Consider the following 24,772-nt stretch of genomic DNA (forward strand, 5'->3'; position numbering starts at 1 on the left):
CCCCTAAGAAAGAGTGATCCAGTATCCAGTGCTAAGTAACCAGACTTCCAGACAGAAAAGGCAGACCTGCTTGCCAGTGTTGTTGATATCAGTGACAAACTCTGTTTCAGAAAATGTGAAAGGCAATCCAAATTGGAATGAAGGGTTTTGTTTGCTCCTTGGAAGGCCCACTTGGCCTCATTTAGTCTTCTCGGAGGTCATTTGGTCCAGAGAGCTCTCCCCTCCCTTACCCTCCCTTCCCTCCACATCACTCACCCTACAGTTGCTCAGCTCCTCCACTGACAAGATAATGGTACCACACTTCTTCCCAGGGACACCACTGGGAAAGGGAAAGAGCTGGTATTAGACAATGGGCATCCACAACCAAGGCAACCCCTTCCTTTTCCACTACCCCCCTTCCTCAGCCCTAGCTCCATTGGCAGACCAGCCTTAGCCCTACAGAAAGGGGACTCTTGGAACCTTTAGGAAGTGTGTGAACCAGACGAGATCTCAATATATCCCAGATCTGCAATTTCCTCAGCTCAGAAATTCCCCTAACAGCAATGGCAGATCAACCCATCTAGCATGGGGTAGATACCCAGAGAATTACCTGTCTGAGGCACAAAGAGGTTAAGGGGTTTTTAATGAGCAGTATAATTTGAACCCATGTCTTCCTGACTCCAAATCCAACACCCTCTCCCTACTGTGCTATACTGTATTTTAGAAGTGACTGCTAGGGGACAGCTAGGTGGCTTGGGGATAGAGTGTCAGGCCTAGAAACAGGAAGTCCTCAGTTCAAATCTAGCCTTAGATACTTCCTAGCTATGTGACCCCCAGTCAAGTTTCTTACCCCCATTGCCTAGCCTTTATTGCTCTTCTGCCTTGGAACCAAAGACTTTCTATTTGTTTGTTTTTTAAATAAGTGTGCTTTTTTTTTAACAACAAAAGAACTTTAATTGACAGCATAAAGTTTTCCAAAATATAGTTCTGTAGGAAAATGAAAGAATTAACCATAATCCTTACAATCTATTTTCTCCATGAAAACAAACAAAAAAACAACAACAACAAGCAGACACATTTCCCCAAGCTTGGAGTTGACTTCCTTTCCCTCTTAAGAACTACATTTTCCTACCTAACTTCCCCTATTCCTTGAGAGCCAAATCAGTGGGGTAGCCTGCACAACACCACCAAAAAACTCTTATGGTTCTCATAAAGCCAGAAGCTCGCCTACTTTTCATCCAAAGATCACTCCTGAAGGGAAAAATACCCTTAAGGTCAATTAGCCCTTCCATGTACATGGACTTTTCCTCATTTCATTGTCATGCATACACCAATGCAGACAACTCCTCATCAGATCTTCCTTGACCTCTGGCAATGAAGCCCTACCCTATTAGGCTGCCCCTCAAATGACCAACACATAGACCATCAACAGGCCCAGGATCAAAGTCTTTGCAATTTAATAAGACCTACTAGAGCTCACATTGCCAGAATGTTTAAGAATCCAGTGCTTCTTCAAAGTCATGGAAAAGCATAGAAGGCAGACTTTAATGGAGGTCTTTAGTAGCCATTGCCCCATTGCCCTCCCTCTCCCCCATAAAAATTAAACATTTAACCTCCTTTGACCTACTCAACGCAGAACTAGCCAGACTGTATCACTTCCTAGTGGAGAGGGAGGGGAGTTAGGGAGAGAGTCATGGACTTGAGACAGATAAAAATGGTGCTATGGATTCTCATCTTGGAATAGTGAATAGTGTGAAAAGAGAAACCATAATCCAACATTATCTGTGGCTCAGGGCTCTCTGATTTTGAATTCTCTTGGGCAGGTTCTACTCTGCTGGTCTGACCCAAAAAACTAACTTCCCTAATCCAGAGTTAACTCCAGGACAACAACAACAAAAAAAAGTTCCCAAACTTTGTGCTCTCAGACTCTTGTGAAAATTATATGGATGAACTCCACAAAGAGCTTTTGTCCATGTATTACATGCTACATGATACATAAATACATGTGGGTTATGTTTACTTGTACTTACCATATTGGAAATTAAAACTCCTTAGCATGATAAAGACTATCATTTGGGCTTTGTGTAACCCATCCCCAGGGGTACCCATTTGATATCTGTTGCTCTGGGAAAATTTATACCTAGAATTTATATAGAGCTCTTGAGCCCTTCATCAATGGGTAGCCAGGGGCAGGGACCAACTCTACACTCCTGACCAAGCCTGGATCTACATGTGGTTACTTCTTGGATTCATATCAGGCCTATTAAGAATTGCTTTGGCCCTTTCTGGGATTTTGCAAAGCTGATGTCCCAGGGGAAGAAGGAATCTTTGACCTTACCCATTTGACACTGACGGGATGTGTTTGCCAGTCCTGGCATTCAAGCTGAATGTTCCTATCCTGATGGAGAAAGAGAAACAGACAGACAGAAATAGAGACACAAAGAAACAAAGAGACAGAACAACAAAGAGAGTGAGAAGCAGAATGATGAGCAGCTCTATCTCCTTCCTGACTGGGCTTGATACTTATTGCCTTTTTTCTTGTTGGGTCATTTTTCAGTTATGTCTGACTCTTTGTGACCTCATTTAGGGTTTTCTTGGCAAAGAAACTGGTGTGGTTTGCCATTTCCTTCTCCAGCTCATTTTACACATGAAGAAACTGAGGCAGACAGGGTTAAGCCCAGGGTCACACAGCTAATAAGTATCCGAGGCCAGATTTGAACTGATGAAGAGAAGTCTTCCTGATTCCAAGCCCAGTAGGCTACCCATCGCACCACCACCACCACTCTACACACAAAGGGCTACCGGTATTGTCTATTCCAGAGGTGTCTAACATGCAGCTCCTTCCCAATCCTTCCAATGCCATTTTCTCCCTTTTCTGGTCTGTTGCTCTTATGACAAGTAACTTACTTCTGCTTCACATTCCTCTGCTTTCATTTTGCCTTTTCCATTCAATTAAAAACTCATGGAGGACATGGATTCTTCTTCTTTTTCTTTTATGACCCCTTTCCTCCCTTCCCTCACATCACAGGGTCTGAGACAGAGCCCCGGGGAAGAACAGCTTTAGGGCAACGTTCCAGGGCTTTAGCTGCCCCATGAAAATAATTTAGATTAGACTATAATTGGGAAATATTTAGTCTAACTGTATACCTTTTGGAAGCTACAAAATCTCCTTCCCTGGTCTCTCACCAACCTTTGCTTAATAGGTCATGGGACAACACTCAGGGCTTGCTGGGTATCTGGCACTAGGGCTATTCAATTCTTTAACACTCCCAAGTGCAGCTGAACCAGATAATAATGGCTAGCATCTATATCTCGCTCAATCTGTGCCAGGCACTGTGCTAACTGTTTAACAATTTGGGTCACATTTGATCCTCCCAACAGGCCTTGGAGAATAATATTACTACGAGGCAGCATTTCTCTAGGGCAGCGAGGTGGCACAGAGGTTAGAGTGCCTAAAATAAGAAACTCGTCTTCTTGGGTTCAAATCTGGCCTCAGATACTTTACTAGCTGTGTGACCCTGGGCAAGTCCCTTCCCCCAGTTTGCCTCAGTTTCCTCATATCTCAAATGGGCTGGAAAAAGAAATGACAAACCACTAGCTGTGTGCTCCTGGGCAAATCACTTCACCTTGTTGGCCTCGGTTTCCTCATCTATGAAATGAGCTGGAGAAGGAAATGGCAAACCACTCCAGTATCTCTGACAAAAAACCCCAAATGGGGTATGAAGAATCAGACTGAAAAAAAGCAAAAGCATTTATATATGCTTTTGTTTTATATATATATATATATATATATATATATATATATATATATATATGTATGTATGTATGTGTGTGTGTTTAAAATTTATAAAGTATATTCCATGTTATCTCATATATATATATTTAAAGTTTGTAAAGTACTTTCCATGATATCTCATTACATAAAATATACAGATATGCATTATATATCATATATAATATCTCATGCATATACATATATATGATCTATAAATTTTATAAAGCACTTTCTATATGTCATCTCATTAGATCCTCATAACCTGGTCATAACTGATAGATGTCATTATCTAGCTGGGCCTTAATGTTTCTTAGGTCCAGCTGATCTTTCCCCTAAAACCATCCTCATCCCCTTCCTCGTTTTTACTAATAGCACCACTGCCCTCCTCAGACTCACTACAGAATCCCAAATTTTAAATATATATATATTATTATTATTTTACAAATGAGAAAACTGAGACAAATCGAAGTTAATTGACTTGCCCAGTTACACAGCTAGTGCAGAGGCCAGCCTTGAACTCAGGTTCAAATTAGCTTAGGTGCCACATGAATATAATTTAGATTAAAACGTAATTGGGAAATATTTAACAAAATACAATAGAACCTAGGCAATGCTAATATGTGGTCCTCTAAGTCAATATGGGGCCCTTAGGGATCCTTATGTAAGGTGTAGTGACCCTGTTTCTATTTGAGTTTGACACCACTTGTCTAAACATACATTTTGGTCCTATTTATATTCATTTGATTGTTCATTCATCATTTATTAATTGCCCACTCTGCTTAAAATACCGTGAGAAGATGAAAGAAATATACAGAATCTGATCTCAAGAAGCTTACAGTCTAATGAGGAAGGAAAAAAATTTACCCCCCAACCTTGCAGAAAGTATTCTGTGAAAAATAAACTGGAAGATTCCCTCTCAGACGCCCTCAGCTCTGACAGGAGAGCTTTGTCCCTCATCTTGGTAGGGCTCAGGCCTCCTATATGGCCCCATTTCCCCATCTCACAATTTTCTAAAACCCTTTCCTTTCTAAAACCCTAAAACCCTTTGCTTTCTCCAGTTAGAATATAAACTCCTCGAGGGCAGGAAGCATCTTGCTTACTTGTATTTGTAACTTCAAATCTTTATCCTAGAACCTAGCAAGTGTTTAAAAATAAATGGTTTATAGTTCTATAAGAAAAATACCAAGATCTATAGGGATGGAGAGATGGCAGACTAGGAAAACCTTCAGAAAGGAAGTGAGATTTAATTCCTCTCTTGAACATATAGCATCATGGGTACCTGCCCAGTGAGTGACTCTAGAGATCTTAAAAAGATCATTTCCCTTCTCTGATCCTTGGTTTCCTCATCTGCAAAATGAGATCATTCCAATCTGGTCTCAGACACAAGTGACCCTGGGAAAATCACTTAACCCCCATTGCCTCTCTTCTGCCTTGGAACCAACACATAATATTGATTCTAAGATGGAAGGCAAGAGTTTTTAAAAAATAAAATAAAATTAGATCAACTGACTAGGTGATATCTTATATCCTTTCCAGCACTGAAATATATTTTATGCATCATCTATTTCTCCCATAGCACAGGCCTAGGCACCTTGGAAGAAATGGCATGATGGAGAGTCATGGAACCACAAAATATCAAGACTTTAGAAATATCTAGTTCAAACCTTTTATTTTACAGATGAGGAAAATTAAGCCAACAGAGGAAATTACTTGCTTAAAATCATTTATCAGCAGACCCAAGATTAGAACCCAGGATTCTTGATTCCTAAATCTAGGTCTCCTCTACTTGCATCATACCGACACTGGGTCACCAAGCTTCTTCCCAATCTCCCTAAACCATCTCCCTTTCTCGCTACTAGTCTACAAGCATCCAGCTTCTCAAAGAGTCTCCCAAACACTCAATGGTAAATGGAATAAACAGTATTTTCCACCCCCCACCAGACCCCTCAGGAGAGGACCAGCTGGAGATAGGGATCAAAAAGGCCGCTATCCCTCAAGGGAGTGACTTTGCCTGTCTCAGAGGAAATCTGACAGAAGAAGGCCTTTCTGACCTTCCCTGGTCTTTCGGTCCATCAGGCCCATTTCTCCAGGCAGACAAGTGACCTAGAAACTGCCACCCCCACACTCAGCCAAAGACACAAATGCCACCCACGTTTTTACCACCAGCTGGGTGGTACAGAGGAAGCTGAAATTTCCCAGTAGGTGACCAGACTCGCTCTGAGGAGTCTCCCCCCCACCTCCTGACTCCTTATCCTTCCACTCCCCTAGAGAAACACAGCACCCCCCCCCCGACTCCTATCACCCTCTCCTCCCCACCCCTACCACCTACAGCTCCCAACTGCTGCCATGGTTGGAAGGCAGCCTATTATTCCCTGACTAAGGGCCTGTCAGTCATCCTGTGCATCATCTTCCTTCCCTCTTTTCTCTTCCCTCCACCCTTTTTTCCCCTTCTCTTTCATGCCGCCTCTGGGGCAGGGAGGAAGGGGCTGGCAGGTGATGAAAGACTAAAATTCCATTGACTTTCCAGTGTAGGAGGCAGCCTAGACTAGTCTAAAGAATACAGAATTTGGAGGATGGACCCCAAATCCTGGCCATGCCATTTGCTAACTGGGTGGCCTTCAGTACATGGCTGCCCTTTGCCAGACCTCAGTTTTCTTATTTCATAAAAGTAGTGGGTTTAATTAGATGATTTCTTAGGTGCCCACCAGTGTTGGACCTATGATCTCTGATCATTCAAAACCCAGGTGAAATCCTGGATCCCCCGTGAAGCCTTCCCTGGCTATTCCCTCCCATGCTATTGTCTCCCTTCGCTGTTCTACTGCCATTTGGTATTTGTTCCTTGTTCACTTATTTCTGCTTTAGTTTTGCCTTTCTCATCAAATGAAAAGGTCTTGGACAAAGATTTATGTCTTGTATTTCTTTTATGTTCCCCTCATGTTACAGTGGTTATGAGGCTGGAGATGAAGTCCTGGGTGAGTACCAGCATAGAGCCCTGGATAGAGTCTAACAAGAGATCCAGAAACTTTTGGAAGCTACAAATTCTCTCCTGTTATTTCTCCAATTCTTGCGTAATAGGGAAGATAGAAGCACTGGAGAGCTTACTGGGTATCTGGGGCTAGGGTTGCTAAACCAACTAAGGTTTAAGCTTCCTTGGGAAAGAAGAAGAAGAAGAAGAGAAAATCAGAGGGAGGCTGGGATCTAGAGGATGGTGAAGAGCTGGACCAAAGAGGACCCCAACACTGCTCTCAGCCCACTGGTGGTAGAAGGTACCCAAAAGTGGCATATGCTAATGAGCTGTAGTTAATTCCCACTCTTTGCTAACATCTAACATCCTCCATGTCCTTGAAGCCTTTTGTTTGACCAGGCTATTTATTTCACACCAATTTCCCACTCCTTTTCCTACTTCTTCCTATAGTTTCCACTGAAATTCCTAAATTAAAAAAAATAATTTTTGAAAAAGGATAGCTAAAAAAATTCCCTACCCAAACTACTATTCATTTAGTATATATTCTGTATTTTCATGCACAAGTCAAGACATCATCCCGTAATGTCATTGGTCCTCTTTGAAAATGAAGGACATGGAGGCAGCTGGGTGGCTCAGTGGATTGAGAGTTAGGCCTAGAGATGGGAGGTCCTGGGTTCAAATCTGGCCTCAGACACCTCAGTTGTGTGACCCTGAGCAAGACAATTAACCCCCATTACACAGTATTGACTCCAAGACAGAAGGTAAGGGTGTTATTTTTTTTAAAAAAGAAATTAAATGAAAGACAAAAGCATAAAGGACCTACTTGTTCAAAAGTATTTATAGCTATTCTTTTTGTGGGGATTAAGAATTGGGATGTCCATCAGCTAGGGAATGGCTAAACAAATTGTGGTATATAATGGTGCTGGAACACTACTGTGCTGTAAGAAATGATGAACAGGATGATTTCAGAAAGACCTACATGAACTGATGCAGAGTGAAATAAGCAGAACCAGGAGAGCATACACTGTAACAGCAATATTGTGGAATGATCAACTGTGAAAGACTTAGCTACTCTTTCAGTAATACAATGATCCAGGACAATTCTGAGGAACAATGACAAAGAATGCTATCCACCTCCAGATAAAGAACTATTAGAGTCAGAATGCAGATGAAAGCATACAATTTTTCACTTTAATTTATTTGGGTTTTTATTCTGGAGTTTTAATTTTATATGATTATTCTCATATGAAAATGAACAATATGGAAATAAGTTTTGCATGATAATATATGTATAAACCAGACTGAATTGCTTCTAGTTCCAGTTCTAGAAGAGGGGAGGGAAGGGAGAGAGGAGACAATTTGGATCATATAACTTCAGAAAACTTATATGGAAATTTGTCATGACATATAATTGGTCCAATAAAATCTTTATAATTAAAAAATTATGAAAATGAAGGACAAACAACAATTCTGTATATGTATACAGAACATGCGTCTCTCCATTAGACTGTGAGATCTGGAGCAGCTGGGTGGGTCAGTGAATAGAGAGCCAGGCCGGGAGATGAGAAATACTGGGTTCAAATCTGACCTCAGACATTTCCTAGCTAGTTGTGTGGCTCTTGATAAGTCACTTAACCCCAGAGCCCTTACCTCTCTTCTGCCTTAAAACCATTACTTAGTATCAATTCTAATTTATGTCCCCTCACATTACAGTGGTTGTGGGACTAGACATGTAGTCCTGGATAAGTACCAGCTTAGGGTCATGTATATAAAGTCTGGCTTTAAAGTGGCTCTAAAGTGGCTCAATGGATAGAGCAGTAGGTCTAAAGATGGGAGGTTCCGGATTCAAATGTGATCTCAGACACTTCCTAGCTTGGTGACTCTAGGCAAGTCAAGGTTTACCTTACCTTCTCTCTTAGAATCAATATTTAGTATCCATTCTAAGGTAGAAGAGCTAGGCAATGGGAGTTAAGTGACTTTTCCAAGGTCACACAGCTAGGAAGTATCTGAATTTAAATTTGAACCCAAGATTTCCCATCTCCAGGTCTGGCTCTCTATCCACTGAGTCACTTAGCTGCCCCCTGAAGGTAAGGGTTTTAAAAAGAAAATGATTGTAAGATCCTTGAGGGCAAGCATTTTCTCACATTTGTCTTCATATTCTAGTTATTTAGGCTGCATAGTGCCAGACACAGAGGAGACACTTAAATGCTTTCAGAATGATGGATTGATGAATGTATTTGACCCAGAGCATGCATGAGGGAAGCAGGAAGGAGCCTTGCCCCTGAGCCTTGCCTCTGCCTCTGAGCTTTCACCTGTGGGGAAAATTCTGCTCTCCTCAACCTCCCTCCTGGACCAAACCATCTGAGAGCCAACCTAGAATAGCCAGATGGTAGAACCCTCACCACTGGAGGCACCCTCCTCCTTTTGCCCATCCCCTGTCAATCGGTTTCCTAGACAATCCCAGACCCTTTGTCTTTCCCCTTCTCAACTGTTTAACTGCTCACAGGGCTTGGATGAGATGGGAAAATGAGTTGGTGGGCTACCAAGTTCTTGCCATTTGCCCTGCCACTGACTCCTAAGATCCTCAAGGTCTTGCCACCTAGGGCTTGCAATCCCCCCCCACTGTTAATTAACTTAGGTCTCTTAATGACTCAAGTAGCCAACGGACTTCTGGATCACGCCAACCTTTCCATCTGTCCTGAGGCTGGATGTTTTTTGATGGACTGTCTCTCCACATTAGAGTATGAGCTCCCCAGAAGCTAATTCTAGCTCCGTTTTTTCTATATGTATTCCTCAAGCTTAATAAAGTAGTTGGCACATATTAAACACTTAATAAAATGGTTTTTCATTCATTCATTTATTCTAAGAGGGACAGTTGCAGAGGGAGTCTACAGCTAATGCCACATTCCCCACCCTATCCCCCCACTCAAAATAAGTAGTTTTTAGTACAATGTCTTAATGAATTGGGTTATCTGGAGAGTGATTAGGCATTTGGTTATGTTTAAGGCTCTGTAAAGAGGGGTTGGTGGGAATATCTAGGTGGCTTAGTGGATAGAGAGACCCAGACCTGGAAATGGGAGGTCCTGGGTTCAAATCTGGTCTCATATACTTCCTAGCTGCATGAACAAGTCACTTAAATCCAATTGCCTAGTTCTTGCCATTCTTCTGTCTTGGAACCAATATTGATTCTAAGATGGAAGGTAAAAGTTTAAAAATAAAAAGTGGTGTTGGTGGTCAGAACATATACTGTGATTAAACTGCACCCAAATACTCAACAAGCTCACCCCCAGCTAAACTTATGAACAAATCAAAATAAAACTCAAACATCTATTAGATCCTTATTTGTATGAGGCACCATGGTGGGCAAAATTTGATAGTCATTCATACTGAATTAAGATAGGCATGTAGATAGACACCCCTGCTCAGCATTCCCTCCACACACACACTTACGTCAGGGGCTTCTCCAGGCGGCTCCCAGGGGACCCCACGATTTCTCCCAGAGTACAGAAAGCCTGGCCCAGGAAATCCTTTAAAGACACAGAAATAGTCTGTTTCAGATTGACGGATTGATTACTGCATTTATTTAATACAGAGCACGCATGAGGGAAGGAGGAAGGAGCCCTATTCTCCTGAGACTTTCCTCTGTCTCTGAGCTTTCATTTGTGGGGAAAACTCTGCTCCCCTCAGCCTCTCTCCTGGATCAACCTGTGTGAGGTGTGGACACACCTCAGCTCCAGACCCTTTTGGGCCACTAATTCACTGCCAACGTCTCCCCTAACTCTATAGTTTTAACATTTTACAAATGCACAGACTGTCGTGTGATGTTGCTGTTCAGTTGTTTCGGTCACGTCCAACTCTTTGTAACCCCATTTGGGATCTTCTTGGCAAAGATACTGGAATGGCTTTCCATTTCTTATCCATTTGACAGATGAGGAAACTGAGGCCAACTGGGTGAAGTGACATGCCCAAGGTCCCCCAGCTAGTAAGTATCTAGGGTTGGATTTAAACTCGGGTCAATATGAGAGACAGGGCTCAAACCAAGATCCTCTGATTCTCTTTCCATTGGTCATCCGGTGCGCATGTTACAAGGGAGCAACCAGAGGCTCCCAAAAGGCATGGCTTCACTGAGGCCTCGGACAAAGAAATGGCAGCACTGACATTAGAGCCTGGGCTAATAGCTCAGATGAGGTTGCCTCCCAGACTCCTAAGGGTCAAGGCCAAGGGAGAGGAGAGTGGCGGCTTTGCAGGCTAGAGGAAATCATTTAGAGGCTCATGAAGGGGGCAGGGAGGGAATTACCTAAATGTAGAAATTTAAGGCAAGAAGGCTAGCAGCCCAGGGCACATAATTAACATTAAATCAGGAGGGGGGGAAACCCCACATTTTGACAGTGACATTCTGGAGAGGAAAAATGCCTGTGCCTGGTGAGAAGCTGATGATATAAGCATCCACAGCTACCAGGTAAGACACAGCCTTTTTCCTCAAGAAAAGATAGCTGCGACACAAAAATAATGTTGTTGTTTAGGTACTTCAGTCCTGTCCAACTCTTCATGGCTCCATTTGGGGTTTTTCTGGAAAAGATACTGGGGGGGGGGGGGCTGGGATCCATCTGAAAGCCCTGGGTTCAAATCTAGCCTCAGATACTTCTATGGAACTGGGGAGTATCTAGGTATTTGGTTATCTTCAAGGCTGGTAAGGGCAGTTAGGTGGCTCAGGACTGAGAGTCAGATCTGACGATGGGAGGTCCTGGGTTCAAATATGACCTTAGATACTTCTTAGCTATGTGATCCTGGGCAAGTCACTTAACCTTGATTACCTAGCCTTACCACTCTTCTACTTGGAATGGATACTCAGATAGAAGGTAAGGATTTAAAAAAAAAAAGGATACTGGAGTGGTTTGCTATTTCCTTCTCGAGCTCATTTGACAGTTGAGGAAACTGAGGCAGAGGGGGTTAAGTAACTTGCCTGGGATCACATAGCTAGTAAGTGTTTGAGGCTGACAATAATAATAGCTCACAATTATACAGCACTCTGACAAACAGTATGCTGGTAAATGTTTTACAGTTGACTGCAGGGAAAAAATATGCATGACACACTTTTAAATTTAATCTGCATTACTAATATTTTCTCCACCACTCTCTTAAGTCTAGACAAACAACAAAATAATAAACCAAGCCCTAAATTGTAGCATTTCCCTTTTCTGATGCTCACATTCAAAATTTAACAATTGGCTCTCAGCAGCCAGTACAAACTAGCTCCTATTCACCTCCGCCTTTAAGATTTGCTGCAAGGACAGCGAAGTAGCTCAGTGGATTGAGAGACAAGCCTAGAAACAGGAGGTTCTGGATTCAAATCTGGCCTCAGACACTTTCTAGCTGTGTGACCCTGGGCAAGTCACTTAATCTCCATTGCCTAGCCCTTGCCTCTCTTCTGCCTTGGAAGCAATGCAGAGTATTAATTTTTTTTAGTTGCTGAACACTTTACATATGCGCCTTCCATTAAACCAAACAAGATTGGTGCAGGAGACAACTACCCAAGACAGCAAGGGCAAGGAGAGTTGTGAGAAATCACTTTGGCCAGGAGGCTAGAACCAAAGATATCCAGCAAGCAAGCAATAACCTTTTGTTTTTTTAAACCCTCTCCTTCCATCTTGGAATCAATCCTATATGCTGGCAGGAGAGCAATAAATAAATAAATCAATAAACTTTTATCAAGCACTTACTACATATCAGGCAGTGGGGGATACAAAAAGAGGTAAAAAACAGACCTTGCCATATCAATTAAGGTTTTGTAGAGGAGCTGAGCCTTGAATGGTCGGCAGAATTTCAACTACTGGAGTCAATTGGGCAGCTGGGTGGCTCAGTGGCTAGAATGAGGGACCTACATACAGTCAGGAAGACTCATCTTTCGGAGTTCAAAATCCAGCCTCAGATACTTGCTAGCTGTGTGACCCTGGGCAAGTCACTTCACCTTGTTTGCCATCCTTTCCTCATCTACAAAATGATCTGGAGAAGGAAATGGCAAACCACGCCAGCATCTTCGCCAAGAAAACCCCAGATGAGGCCATGAAGAGTCAGACAGAACTGAAAAAACTGAACAATAACCATGAGAGATGTTTGAAGGCAGGAAGTGTATGGATGAGATGGAGAGAGGAGTCCTACGGAGGAAGAATGGTTTGAGCAAAACAGGGGCAGGAAAGCTCTTAGAGGCTTCCAGTAAAGGGGAGTCATTTGCTATGCTTGACCAGTACATGAAAGGGAGTTATATGAGTTGGACGTAGGAATCTCAGTGGCCCAACAGATATATCAGCAGGTGTAGAGTCGGGAAGACTTGTATTCAAATCCAGCCTCAAATACTTACTTGCTATATGACCTTGCCTCAGTTTCCACAGCTGTAAAATGGGGATTATAAAAACACCCACTTCCCATGGTTGTTGCATGGATCAAATGAATTAATATGTTTGTTGTTGTTTTTTAATTTTTATTTATTTTAATTTTTAAGATATTTTCCCATGTTGACATGATTCTTTTTCTTCCTTCTTCCCTCCCCCCTGCCAGAGCCAACAAGCATGAATTATTTTTTTTGCTTGTAAAAGTGCTTAATTAAAGCTCCTGGCACACAGTAAGTGTTTAATAAATGTTTGCCCCTTTCCCTTTTTATTCTCATAGACTGTGGAAGGCCTTGAATAAGATAAAAAAGTTTAGACCTGGCAGTTAATAAGCATTTCCGAAACCAGCAAAGCAACAACCTGGTACTCACATGTTTGGAGAGATCGGGGCTCTTAGAATCCACATCATACCTGTGGGGGATGGAGACAAAGAAAGAGCAATGAGGATAGGCTCAGGTTGACCTACCATGCCCTATTTTCAGAAGACTACTCAAGAAAGTAGCCACTTTATAAAGACCAAAGACTAGGGGGGAAGCAATGTAGCTCAGTGGATTGAGAACTTGGTCTGGAGTCATTAGGTCCTGGGTTCAAATCTGACCTCAGATGTGTGACCTCGAGCAAGTCACTTAACCCCCATTGCCTAGCCCTTACTGCTCTTCTATCTTGGAACCATACATGGTATTGATTCTAAAACAGAAGGTAAGGGTTAAAATTTAAAAAAGAGAAAAAGACCAAAAACTATACACTTAGAGCTCTCCTGCTCTTCAGTTAGTATTTTGGCTGTTGGGGTGCAATCATCCCCTTCATCCTCTCAAGGTCCCAATGCTTGCTTCAAGCCCCGGACCCCAGAGTACAAACTGGATACCCCCATCATTTTGTAGGAGTCTACACTCCCTGCTTCTCACACTTGAGAGCATCGCCTCCCTTCTCCCTCTGCTCCATCTCCAGAGACCCATTTCCTTCTGTGTGTGTGTGTGTGTGTGTGTGTGTGTGTGTGTGTACCCAGATCCTGGATCCAGGCCCTGGAGAGTACCCATCAAGAAACAAAGTCATCAGCTTCTCACCAGGCACAGGCATTTTTCCTCTCCAAAATGTCACTGTTAAAATGTTATGGCTTTTTTCCTCTTCTGATTTAATGTTAAACATCTACAATGGGCTGATATGAGTCTCTCTGCCTTATATTTCTACATCTAGCAGTTTCCCACCTCCCCCTTTCATCAGCTTCTAAATGATTTCTTCTAGGTTCTACAAGTCCTCTCTCTTCCCTTTTAACCTTTGTTCTCTCTCCCCCCCCCCCAACCTCAGGTCATAGATTTATATCAGAAACCATCGAGTCTCATTTTACAAATAAGGAAATTAAGACCTAGGGAGTTTGGGTGACTTGCCCTAAAGTCATACAAGTCAAAACCAGGTCCTTTAGCCCCAGAGGTCATGTACCTGGTTACTTCCACTACCCTAGTGAGGTGATTTCTTTCCTTGTATACCCTTACTTTCTGCCTTAGTAACAATTCTAGGACAGAAAGGCAAGGTCTAGACAAATGGGGATAAGTGATTTGCCCAGAATCACACAACTAGGAAGTATCTGAGGTCAAATTTGAACCCAGGACCTTCTATTTCCAGACCTTGCTCTCTAGCCACTGAGCCACCTAGCTCCTGCCTCTTGGCATGCTTTCAGAGGCTTTGAGAAATCCCGCCTCCCAAGCATACCTTCCTATCTCATTAGGATGCCTACTTGACAGTCCCCATTTAGCCTCAGGCTAAAGGGATGCATCTCTCATGAGGCTGGAAAGGCATTTCTCAAAGCATTAATATCACACTATCAGAGCCAGCTTTAACGCTGGGGAGTGAGGAGAGAACAGAAGCTAGGGCCAGGGGCCAGTCACAAGGAAGCAAGATAAAGCAGCAGTCAGGAAAATGTGTGTGCCTGTGTGTATGTATTAGAGGTGGGTACACAATCTGCATACATATTCCCCGTGTAATCTATATATTCCTTAATAGATTCTCTATATATTCCTTTAATACTCCCTAATAGATTCTCTGGATATTTCCTTTAATATTTCCTAATAGATTCTCCAGATGTTTCCTTAAATATTCTCTAATATATTCTTCAGATACTCCTATTATATTTCATAATAGATTCTCTAAATATTCCTTTTTTATTCCCTAATAGATTCTCTGGATATTTCCTTTTATATTCCCTAATAGATTCTCTGGATATTTCCTTTTATATTTCCCAATACATTCTCTATATATTCCTTTAATTTTCCCTAATAGATTCTCTGGATATTTCCTTTTTTATTCCCTAATAGATTCTCTGGATATTTCCTTTTATATTCCCCAATACACTCTCTAGATATTCCTTTAATTTTCCCTAAAAGATTCTCTGGATATTTCCTTTTTTATTCCCTAATAGATTCTCTGGATATTTCCTGTTATATTCCCTAATAGATTTTCTATATATTCCTTTAATATTCCCTAATAGATTCTCTGGATAGTTCCTTTTATATTCCCTAATAGATTCTCTGGATATTTCCTTTTATATTCCCCAATGCATTCTCTATATATTCCTTTAATTTTCCCTAATAGATTCTCTGGATATTTCCTTTTTTATTCCCTAATAGATTCTCTGGATATTTCCTGTTATATTCCCTAATAGATTTTCTAGATATTCCTTTAATACTCCCTAATAGATTCTCTGGATATTTCCTTTTATATTCCCTAATAGATTCTCTGGATATTTCCTTTTATATTTCCCAATACATTCTCTATATATTCCTTTAATTTTCCCTAATAGATTCTCTGGATATTTCCTTTTTTATTCCCTAATAGATTCTCTGGATATTTCCTGTTATATTCCCTAATAGATTTTCTAGATATTCCTTTAATACTCCCTAATAGATTCTCTGGATATTTCCTTTTATATTCCCTAATAGATTCTCTGGATATTTCCTTTTATATTCCCCAATACACTCTCTAGATATTCCTTTAATTTTCCTTAAAAGATTCTCTGGATATTTCCTTTTATATTCCCTAATAGATTCTCTGGCTATTTCCTTTTATATTCCCTAATAGATTCTCTAGATATTCCTTTAATATTCCCTAATAGATTCTCTGAATATTTCCTTTAATATTTCCTAATAGATTCTCTGGATATTTTCTTTTATATTCCCTAATACATTCTCTGGATATTTCCTTAAATATTCCCTAATACATTCTCTGGATATTTCCTTTTATATTCCCTAATAGATTCTCTGGATGTTCCCTTTAATATTCCCTAATAGATTCTCTGGATATTTCCTTTTATATTCCCTAATAGATTCTCTAGATATTCTTTTTATATTCCTTAATAGATTTTCCTGGATATTTCCTTTTATATTCCCTAATAGATTCTCTGGATATTTTCTTTAATATTTCCTAATGGATTCTCTGGATATTTCCTTTAATATTCCCTAATAGATTCTCTGGATAGTTCTTTTAATATTCCCTAATAGATTCTCAAGATATTCTTTTAATATTCCTTAATAGATTCTCTAGATATTCCTTTTATATTCACTAATAGATTCTCCAGATGTTTCCTTTTATATTCCCTAATGGATTCTCCAGATACTCATTTTTTATTTCCTAATAGATTCTTTAGATACTCCTTTTATATTTCATAATAGATTCTCTAAATATTCCTTTTATATTCCCTAATAAATTTTCTGGATATTTCCTTTTATATTCCCTAATATATTCTCCAGATATTCCTTTTTTATTCCCCAATACATTCTCTAGATATTCCTTTAATATTCTCTAATAGATTCTCCAAATATTCTGTTTTTATTACCCAATAGATTCTGTAGATATTTCTTTTATAATTCCCTAATAGATTCTCCAGATATTCCTTTTATAATCCCTAATAGATTCTCCAGATATTCCTTTTATAGTCCAAAAATATATTTTATATCTATGCCCTACCTATGTTCCCAATATATTCCCTATATATATATTCCATATATATATACAGATACATGTATGAGAAAATTTATTTTTCATGTCCTATATTCATTTTGATATCAGGGCCCTGGAGGAGAAAGGCCCCAATTCCTGTACAGTAGAGAGAATTATTGTGTATTTCTGTGTTGGAGATCTGGGTCAGAGACTCTATCCAGCTTACTACTGCTTTTTGCATTTTCTTTGTCCTTGGGAATCACAAAGAATGCCTTCCCTTTGAACAGAATTTGGTTAGAACATGAAGGGGACAAGGGATCTTTTCCTGTGTGTGTATTTCCCATGATAGATATCTGGACAGGAAGGGCTAGGTAGTTTGATGGAACACCTTTTACTTGGTTGTTTACCAATGAGAGATGTCTTGGGATGTTCTGAATAAGGAGCTCCTAAAACATTATATATTGAGCTGCCTTACCAAGATTCTTTGGGCTCTCTGGTCCCGGAAAGGGCCATTGACTTATTTCGTTTTATTGATTATGATGCTGACCTAACTAATGAACTGATATCCTCAATAAACCAATATTTCTAACCCAAGATCAGTTTCTCAAAACAATTTTCATCATAGCATGTGTTATATGTAAATATAGAGATATGCACAGATATAGTGTTTCTATAGAATATCTTGAAAGTTTTCATGCAGTTTTAAGTTAAATTTAAAATATTTTAAAATTGCTCTATTTTATCCTCTACATGTTATAGATTTATATATTCATGACATATTAATATAAGAAGTATAAGAATATTTATGTAGTATCTATTATGTGCCAGGCACTGAGCTAAGCACTTTACAATTATTATGTTATCTGCTCTTTACATCAACCCTAGGAGGTAGGTACTATTATTATCCTCATTTTACATATCAGGAAACTGAGGCAAATAGAGGTTAAGTGACTTGCCCAGGGTCATGCAACTAACATGGATCTGAAGCCAGATTGGAATTTGGGGCTTCCTGACTCAAAGCCCAGTGCTCTATCCACTCAGCAACTAGAATGCCTCTGATATCTGCCTCTGGTGTGTCAGTGTGTCTGTTTGTGTACACACACATATACATATATTCCCACTGGAGACTAACCCTAGATACATCATTTCCCCCCCAGAACTATGATTTCCTCAGTGTGGAAAATGCCCAATGAAGTATTCTTTCCACCACTGTAGATTGGCACTTGCTCTGAAGCTTAAGAGTCTTAGAGACTTGCCCCAGGAAAAAACAGAGTGATTCTCCCAGAGTCACATCTCGAGGTCCCTCACTTTCCAGAGAGGTGGTCCTCCCCATCCTCCATTCCCTCTACTAGGGCAAGGAACTAGGCATCTAGCTTAAAGCAGTGACTGTGAGAGGAGATGGTTGGGGGAGTCTTTAAAAGATGAGAGTCTCATAAATCCTTATGCCTAATATAAGCAGCCCATTACATTTCCCACCTTCACCAAAGCCTGTTAGCTTGGGTTGCTCTAACCTTCTTCTCTAGCTTCCTTGCCTGTTCATTATAGTCTTATTTCATTCCTAGAAAAACATTGGAGGGAGAAGCAGAGAGCACTTAGGAATCATCTCCTCCCTTGCTTCTTCCCCTTCTCCAATTCTACTAGAGGAGGATTCTTTTTAAAAAATTTAATCTATTTTTATTAACTGCATTTCAATATAATTGTCTTCCTTTATAATCCTATATTTTTCATTTGGGGAATTTAAAAACCTCATGCTGAAAAGGGGCCAGACCACCAAAAGGTTCTATGATAAAGAACAACATAGAAAAAAAAATCCTTGTATTAGGTGGACAAAAGGTTTCTCTTCAGCTCCTTCATCATTTTGCTTAGTGCCAGCCCTAGTCCTTTTGTCTCTCTCCCTGGGTCTCCCTATCTCATTTAGGATAGAAGTAAAATGGCCTCTAATGGGCCAGCCCCATTACCAATTGGGACAGAAACTTTGATCTGCTCCATTTCTGATTTGGGAAGGTTCCACCTGACCCTCCTTGGACAGCCTGGTGGCTCTCTTGCTTCTGGGAGGCAAGTTACCATACTGGTATGAAATACCCATTGGCTGGGGGAAGCGAGGTGACTCAGTGGATAGAGGCTTGGGATTAGAGTCGGGAGGACCTGGGTTCAAATTTGACCTCAGACACTTCCTACCTGGGTGACCCTGAGCAAGTCACTTAACCCCCATTGCCTAGCCCTTACCACTCTTCTATCTTGGAACCAATACACAGTATTGATTCCAAGATGAAGGTAAGGATTTAAAGAAAATCATTAGTTTATCCTTACTGTAGCATAAAACTCTGAAGCTTAAAACCCACCAGCCTCAGTCTTGCCCCTGCTAGCAACCACAGTTGTACAACAAGCTTCCCCCCCCAAGATGCCTCCAATGTCCCAAGCAGTCTGGAGGATTTAATTGTCCTTGAGTTTCAAAAAACTAGCTCCCTTCTAATACTACCCTCAAGAGATGAGATGTGGGGAGAGAAGCTCTTGAGTTTGCTCAAAAATGAGACCACTTAGCTTCTCCATCCCTTCCTTCCTTCTTTTCTTTCTTCCTTCCTTCCCTCCTTCCTTCCCACCTTCCTTCCTTCCTTCCCTCCTTCCTTCCTTCCTTCCTTTCTTTCTTCCTTCCTCCCTCCCCTCCTTCTTTCCATCTTTCCTTTCTTCCTTCTTTCCTTCCTTTCTTCCTTCCTTCCTTCTTTCCTCCCCTCCTTCCTTCCTTCTTTCCTTCTTTCCTTCCTTCCCACCCATACACTCTCTCCCCCCAACACACCCATTCACCCACTCACATTCACACCAATACACATGCACACAGAGACCCCAGAAGGCTGATCCTAACACTGTACCAACAGAGTAGACCTAATTGTTTCTCACACTTACAGATCAAATCTGATGTTCTGTTTCTCCTCAAAGAAATAATCCAGGATAAACTTGCGTACAAAGTCGGGATTCAGTGTGTTGTCAATCACTTCTGTTCTTCCAAACTGTAAGAAAAGGCAGAATGTCAACTTCTGGCTAATACCTCATTTTTTAACTGTACCTGGGATTTCACCAGTGTTGGCAGCTTTTCAAGGAGGCGCTCCCTCTTCTCTGAACTTATTTTATTAGACACTTATCTTCCATCTTAGAGTCAGTACTGGGTATTGGTTCCAAGGCAGAAGAGCGGTAAGGGCTAGGCAATGGGGTTAAGTGATTTGCCCAGGGTCACACAGCTGGGAAGTGTCTCAGACCAGATTTGAACACAAGTCCCCTCTGGACTCCAAGTCTGGAGCTCCATCCACTGTGCTACCTACTGCCCCATTGCACCTCATTATCTAAGAGTTGCCTGGGATCCTGAGAGGTTAAGTGATTTGCCTGAGGTGGATGTGTATCAGAAGACACATTTTGAACCTACATCTTCCTGGCCCTACTGCACTACCATGTCTCTCTCTGGAAATAAGGAGGAGATGGAGCAGGATAATGGATGATTGATGATAATAATAAAATGGACCATAAGAGATTTGGAAAGTTTCCTGAAAAAAAAAACATAAAATATTAACAAAACACAGATCCCATCCCCCTTAAAGTGTCTGTGGAATGATGAACACATTCTCACTGAAAAGGAAGAAGAGAGCTAGTCAACATTTTTAGAACACATGATAAACAGGTAAAACCCCTCCAGAAATACTTTGGGAACACGCAGACACCACTTCACAGGCCACTAGTAAAGGCTGACAGCAGATGCATGCAGTTCGATCTGTCGAACAGAAACGAAAAGTTGTTTGTCTCCAGATGGAGCCTCTGAAATGGCCAAGATCCAAGAACAGAATCAAAGGGCTCTCCATGGGTGACATCGGCATAAACTCAACCAACAATATGTAGACAAAGAAGCCTCAAACAAATGGACAAGCCATGCAAATTTGTTTGGGAAAATGGAAGGGTTTCTGATGGCAATTCAGGACCAAGTCACTGCCACTAGAAATTATAAAAGGGCTTCTCCTACAAAAGGCTATACTTAGTGATCAAAGTCGACAGCACAAGGGAAAACACATCTCTAGAGGCTTCAAGAGGAAACCTCTCTCTAGGCTGAAAAACTAGCTCCTACCAAATACCTACTGGAACATCACCTCATGGCTAGAATCACAAATGAGAAACACACGTCTCCCCAATGGCAGAAGACAAATCTCCATGTTAAAAATACTATAGATGAGACAGCTTGGTGGCTCAATAGATAGAGAGTCAGACCTGGAAACCTAAAGGTCCTGGGTTCAAATTTGACCTCAGATACTTCTTGTGAATCTGGGCAAGTCACTTAATCCCCATTACCTAGCCCTTACTTCACTTCTTTCTTTTTTTTTTTAATTTACCTTCCATCTTAGAATCAATACAATTCATACTGGATGTTGGTTTCAAGGCAGAAGAGCCTTGGGACTCTGGTTTTAAAAGATTTATTTAAAAGATTATTCTATTACAAATCACAAATATTACAAATTATTCTATTACAAAAATGAACAATATAGAAATAGGTTTTAAGTGATAATATATGTATAGCCCAGTAGAATTGCTTGTCAACTCCAGGAGGGGGGAAAGAAGAGGGGAGGGAGAGAACACGAATCATAAAACCATGGGGAAAACATTTTTAAATTAAAATAAAAAATACATATTTAAAAATAAAATAAAATAGAAATTAAGGGTTTTTAATATGATAGATCTTTAAATTGCCTAGAAGATTCAACCAATGAATTTCATTAGAATTGGACTATTTCTCACAGACTGAACACCTGCCCACAATTGCCCAGACATAGTACTAAAGCACAAAAACTTAAGAACTATTTTTGCTAGATGCAGCCATATTAAAAACTCATAATCTACAAGCTACACAGGACAAAAAGCTTTTAAAATTAAGAGATTTAGGAGAAGAAATCAAAATCATGGGGAGATGGGATGAGAGACATGGCACCTCAATCATCCCATCTGCTCCTGGAGTTGTCCTGAGAATGTTTTCAGTTAGGAGAATGATCTTACGTTCTAATATTTTTGTTGTTCATCCTGCATTTTAGAGGAGGGTCAGTGACATCACGGGGAGATGTCTTGACATGAAAGTGAATTGGATTTAAGTGAGGCAGAGTTGTTCAAAGTCCTCAGCCTCACTCTTTCTTCCAAAGTCATCAAAGTCCAGTGGCAGGGCAAAAGTCAAGACAAATAGCAATGGCCTGAGATTCAGTGGATGACCTTGGCCTCTTTGATGTCTGACCAAGCTTCTCGGCACACTTCAGAGTGACTGTTTCAGCCTTCTTCGTGGCTGTGGAACAACATCTATCTATTCCACCAGGGGAAGTCTTCACATGGTTGGGAAAGACATCCCCCTAACTCACTGGTGGGTTTGAGACCTGTTAGGTTACCCTCAACCCGGTTTAGCCCATCTGCTGAGATGCTGGAGAAGCCACTGTGAATGGTACACCTTCTTGGAGCCACAGGTGAGAGTTGGGTGGACACCAAAGTTAGATGAGCAGCCCTGGAAAGGGCTCAGTAAGCCATTACACCCCATATACCTTTCTAATATCTTTATTTACTTACAAAAAGCAGTTAGCCCCATGAATAAAAAACAAATGGACTCAAATGTAGATTGAAGCATATTTTCTCTATTTTTCTTTTTTTTCACTTTTAAAAAATATTTGGAACATGATTATTGAAGAAATTATTTGCTTGACTATACCTTCTTGTAATAGGTTCTTTTTGCTTGCTTGTTTTATCTTCTCAAAGGTAGGAGAAAAGGAGGAGGGGTTGAATTTGGAATTGAAAATAAAATAAAATTGAATTTACTAAAAAAGAAAAGTGGTCCTAAATATAGATCTCTTGAAGCCTAGACTTCTATGTCATGCTGCCTTAAGTAGGGATGTGGAACAGTTGAAATAGAAAAGGCTATGTGTTCAAATCTGGACATCAAATATTTGCTAGCTGTGTGACCCTGCGCAAGTCACTTCACCCAGTTGGCCTCAGTTTCCTCATCAGTAAAATAAACTAGAGAAAGAAATGGCAAATCATTCCAGTATTTTTGTCAAGAAAATTCCAAATGGGGTCATGAAGAGTCAAACATGACTGAAAATGACCAAACAACAATGACAGCAATAATGTATGGGTGGATGGAATAATTATTTATTGAACACCTACTCTGCCAAGCACTGTGCTAACTGCATTAAAAATAGTATTTAATTTGATCTTCACATCAATCCTGTGGGGTGGGTGCTATTATCATCCCCATTTTACAAATGAGCAAACTGAGGCACATAGCAGTCAGGTGATAGGTTCACATAGTCAATAAGTCTGAAACCAGATTTGAACTCAGGTCTTCCAGACTCTAATCCAGTGCTCTATCCATTAAATCACCTATCTGCCTTCAAGGTACAGAGGTTAAATGACCTGACCAGGGTCATTCAACTAGGAATTATATGTGGTCAAATTTGAACCCAAGTCCTCTGACTCCAGGCCCAGTTCTCTATCCACTTGGCCAACTAATTTTGCACAATGATCTCATTAATGTAAAGGAAATCAACATTAAAAGGTATCATAACTGATACCAATATATAAATACTCTTTCCTCCCTTGGCTTAAGAGATACTATACTTTCCAAGTCTCTCCGTCTCAAATTCCTCCTTTTCAATTTCCTTCATGAGCATCTTGTCTCCCTTCTGGCACTCTAGAGAGAGCGTGTTCCAAGGTTCTGTCCTTGGCTCTCTCCTAGGCTATCCTCGCACTTTCTCCTTATTCAATATTATTCAAGTTCATGGCTTCAATTGTCACCTCAATGCAAATAGGCTTCCAACTCATTCTCTCTAATCTGGATCTTCCCCTGAGCTGCAAAGAGCTATGTTTCCAACTGCCACATCACTGGCCTGGCTCCCTGGCACCCCCAAACCAAGCATATTTTCTTTCCCCTCAAAAAATTAATCCTTCCACTTCTGATTTAGTCAGAAAGACCACCATCCACTCTATCTCCCATAGTTGGAACTTTGCTATTACCTTTGATTTTTCCCCCCTTTATTCCCCTCATATCCAATTAATTCCTCAATTCTATAGATATCAACTCTGAGCTATGACTCCAAAAAGCCCCTTTATCTCTAGTCCCAAGGGCAGCACTGGACCACAGCACGGTGTGCTGGTACCATTGCAATGACTCCCAAACATGACCTCCTGCCTAACTAACTTGAATTAGATGAACTAAAGAAAGAAGCAAACTTGACCCCATTGATATTGCTGAGCTTTGGTGAGATAAGACCAGTAACAGAAATATGGCTCTGGAATTTAGTCGTTGTTACTATTGTTCAGTCAAGTCACATCTGACTCTTTGGGACCCCACGTGGGATTCTCTTGGCAAAAATACTGGAGTGGTTTGTCCTTTCCTTCTCTAGCTCATTTTACAGATGAGGAAACTGAGGCCAACAGGGTGAAGTGACTTGCCTAGGTCACACAGCTAGGAAGAGTCTGAAGCCAGATCTCCTGAAACCAGGCTAGATGCTTTATCCACTGTGTCACCTGGCTGCCCATGGCTCAAGATGGGAAATATCTTATTTTTTAAAGGGAGGAATTGTAGGAGCTAGCACTGCAGATTAAGAAAATAAATCCATATGTGAAATCAGGGTATCAGAGTAAGGAAAGCATAGTGTATCTGAGTAAAGATCAACAGAAAAACAAAGCAAAGTGATTTCTTTGAGAGGACTGAACTATAGACCACCTAGA

The 24,772-nt window shown here is 40.8% G+C and overlaps 1 protein-coding gene across 4 annotated transcripts in view; it reads right to left on the bottom strand.

Moving 5' to 3' along the window:
* Nucleotides 1-24,772, bottom strand: part of CPNE5 (copine 5) — a 203,236-nt gene that overhangs the window by 105,724 nt on the left and 72,740 nt on the right. For 3 of the 4 annotated variants that reach the window (XM_056818145.1, XM_056818148.1, XM_056818147.1), the window contains exons 4-8: nt 19,937-20,040; nt 13,477-13,516; nt 10,170-10,246; nt 2,318-2,377; nt 256-319 (exon numbers count right to left, since the gene is read on the bottom strand). In XM_056818145.1, coding sequence (XP_056674123.1) covers nt 256-319; nt 2,318-2,377; nt 10,170-10,246; nt 13,477-13,516; nt 19,937-20,040 — 345 coding nt within the window. The remainder of the gene's footprint in view (nt 1-255; nt 320-2,317; nt 2,378-10,169; nt 10,247-13,476; nt 13,517-19,936; nt 20,041-24,772) is intronic. The other variant, XM_056818146.1, reaches the window with a different exon arrangement.

Source organism: Monodelphis domestica, chromosome 2 (genome assembly GCF_027887165.1).
Source record: "Monodelphis domestica isolate mMonDom1 chromosome 2, mMonDom1.pri, whole genome shotgun sequence".
In the NCBI taxonomy this organism is placed as follows: Eukaryota; Metazoa; Chordata; class Mammalia; order Didelphimorphia; family Didelphidae; genus Monodelphis; species Monodelphis domestica.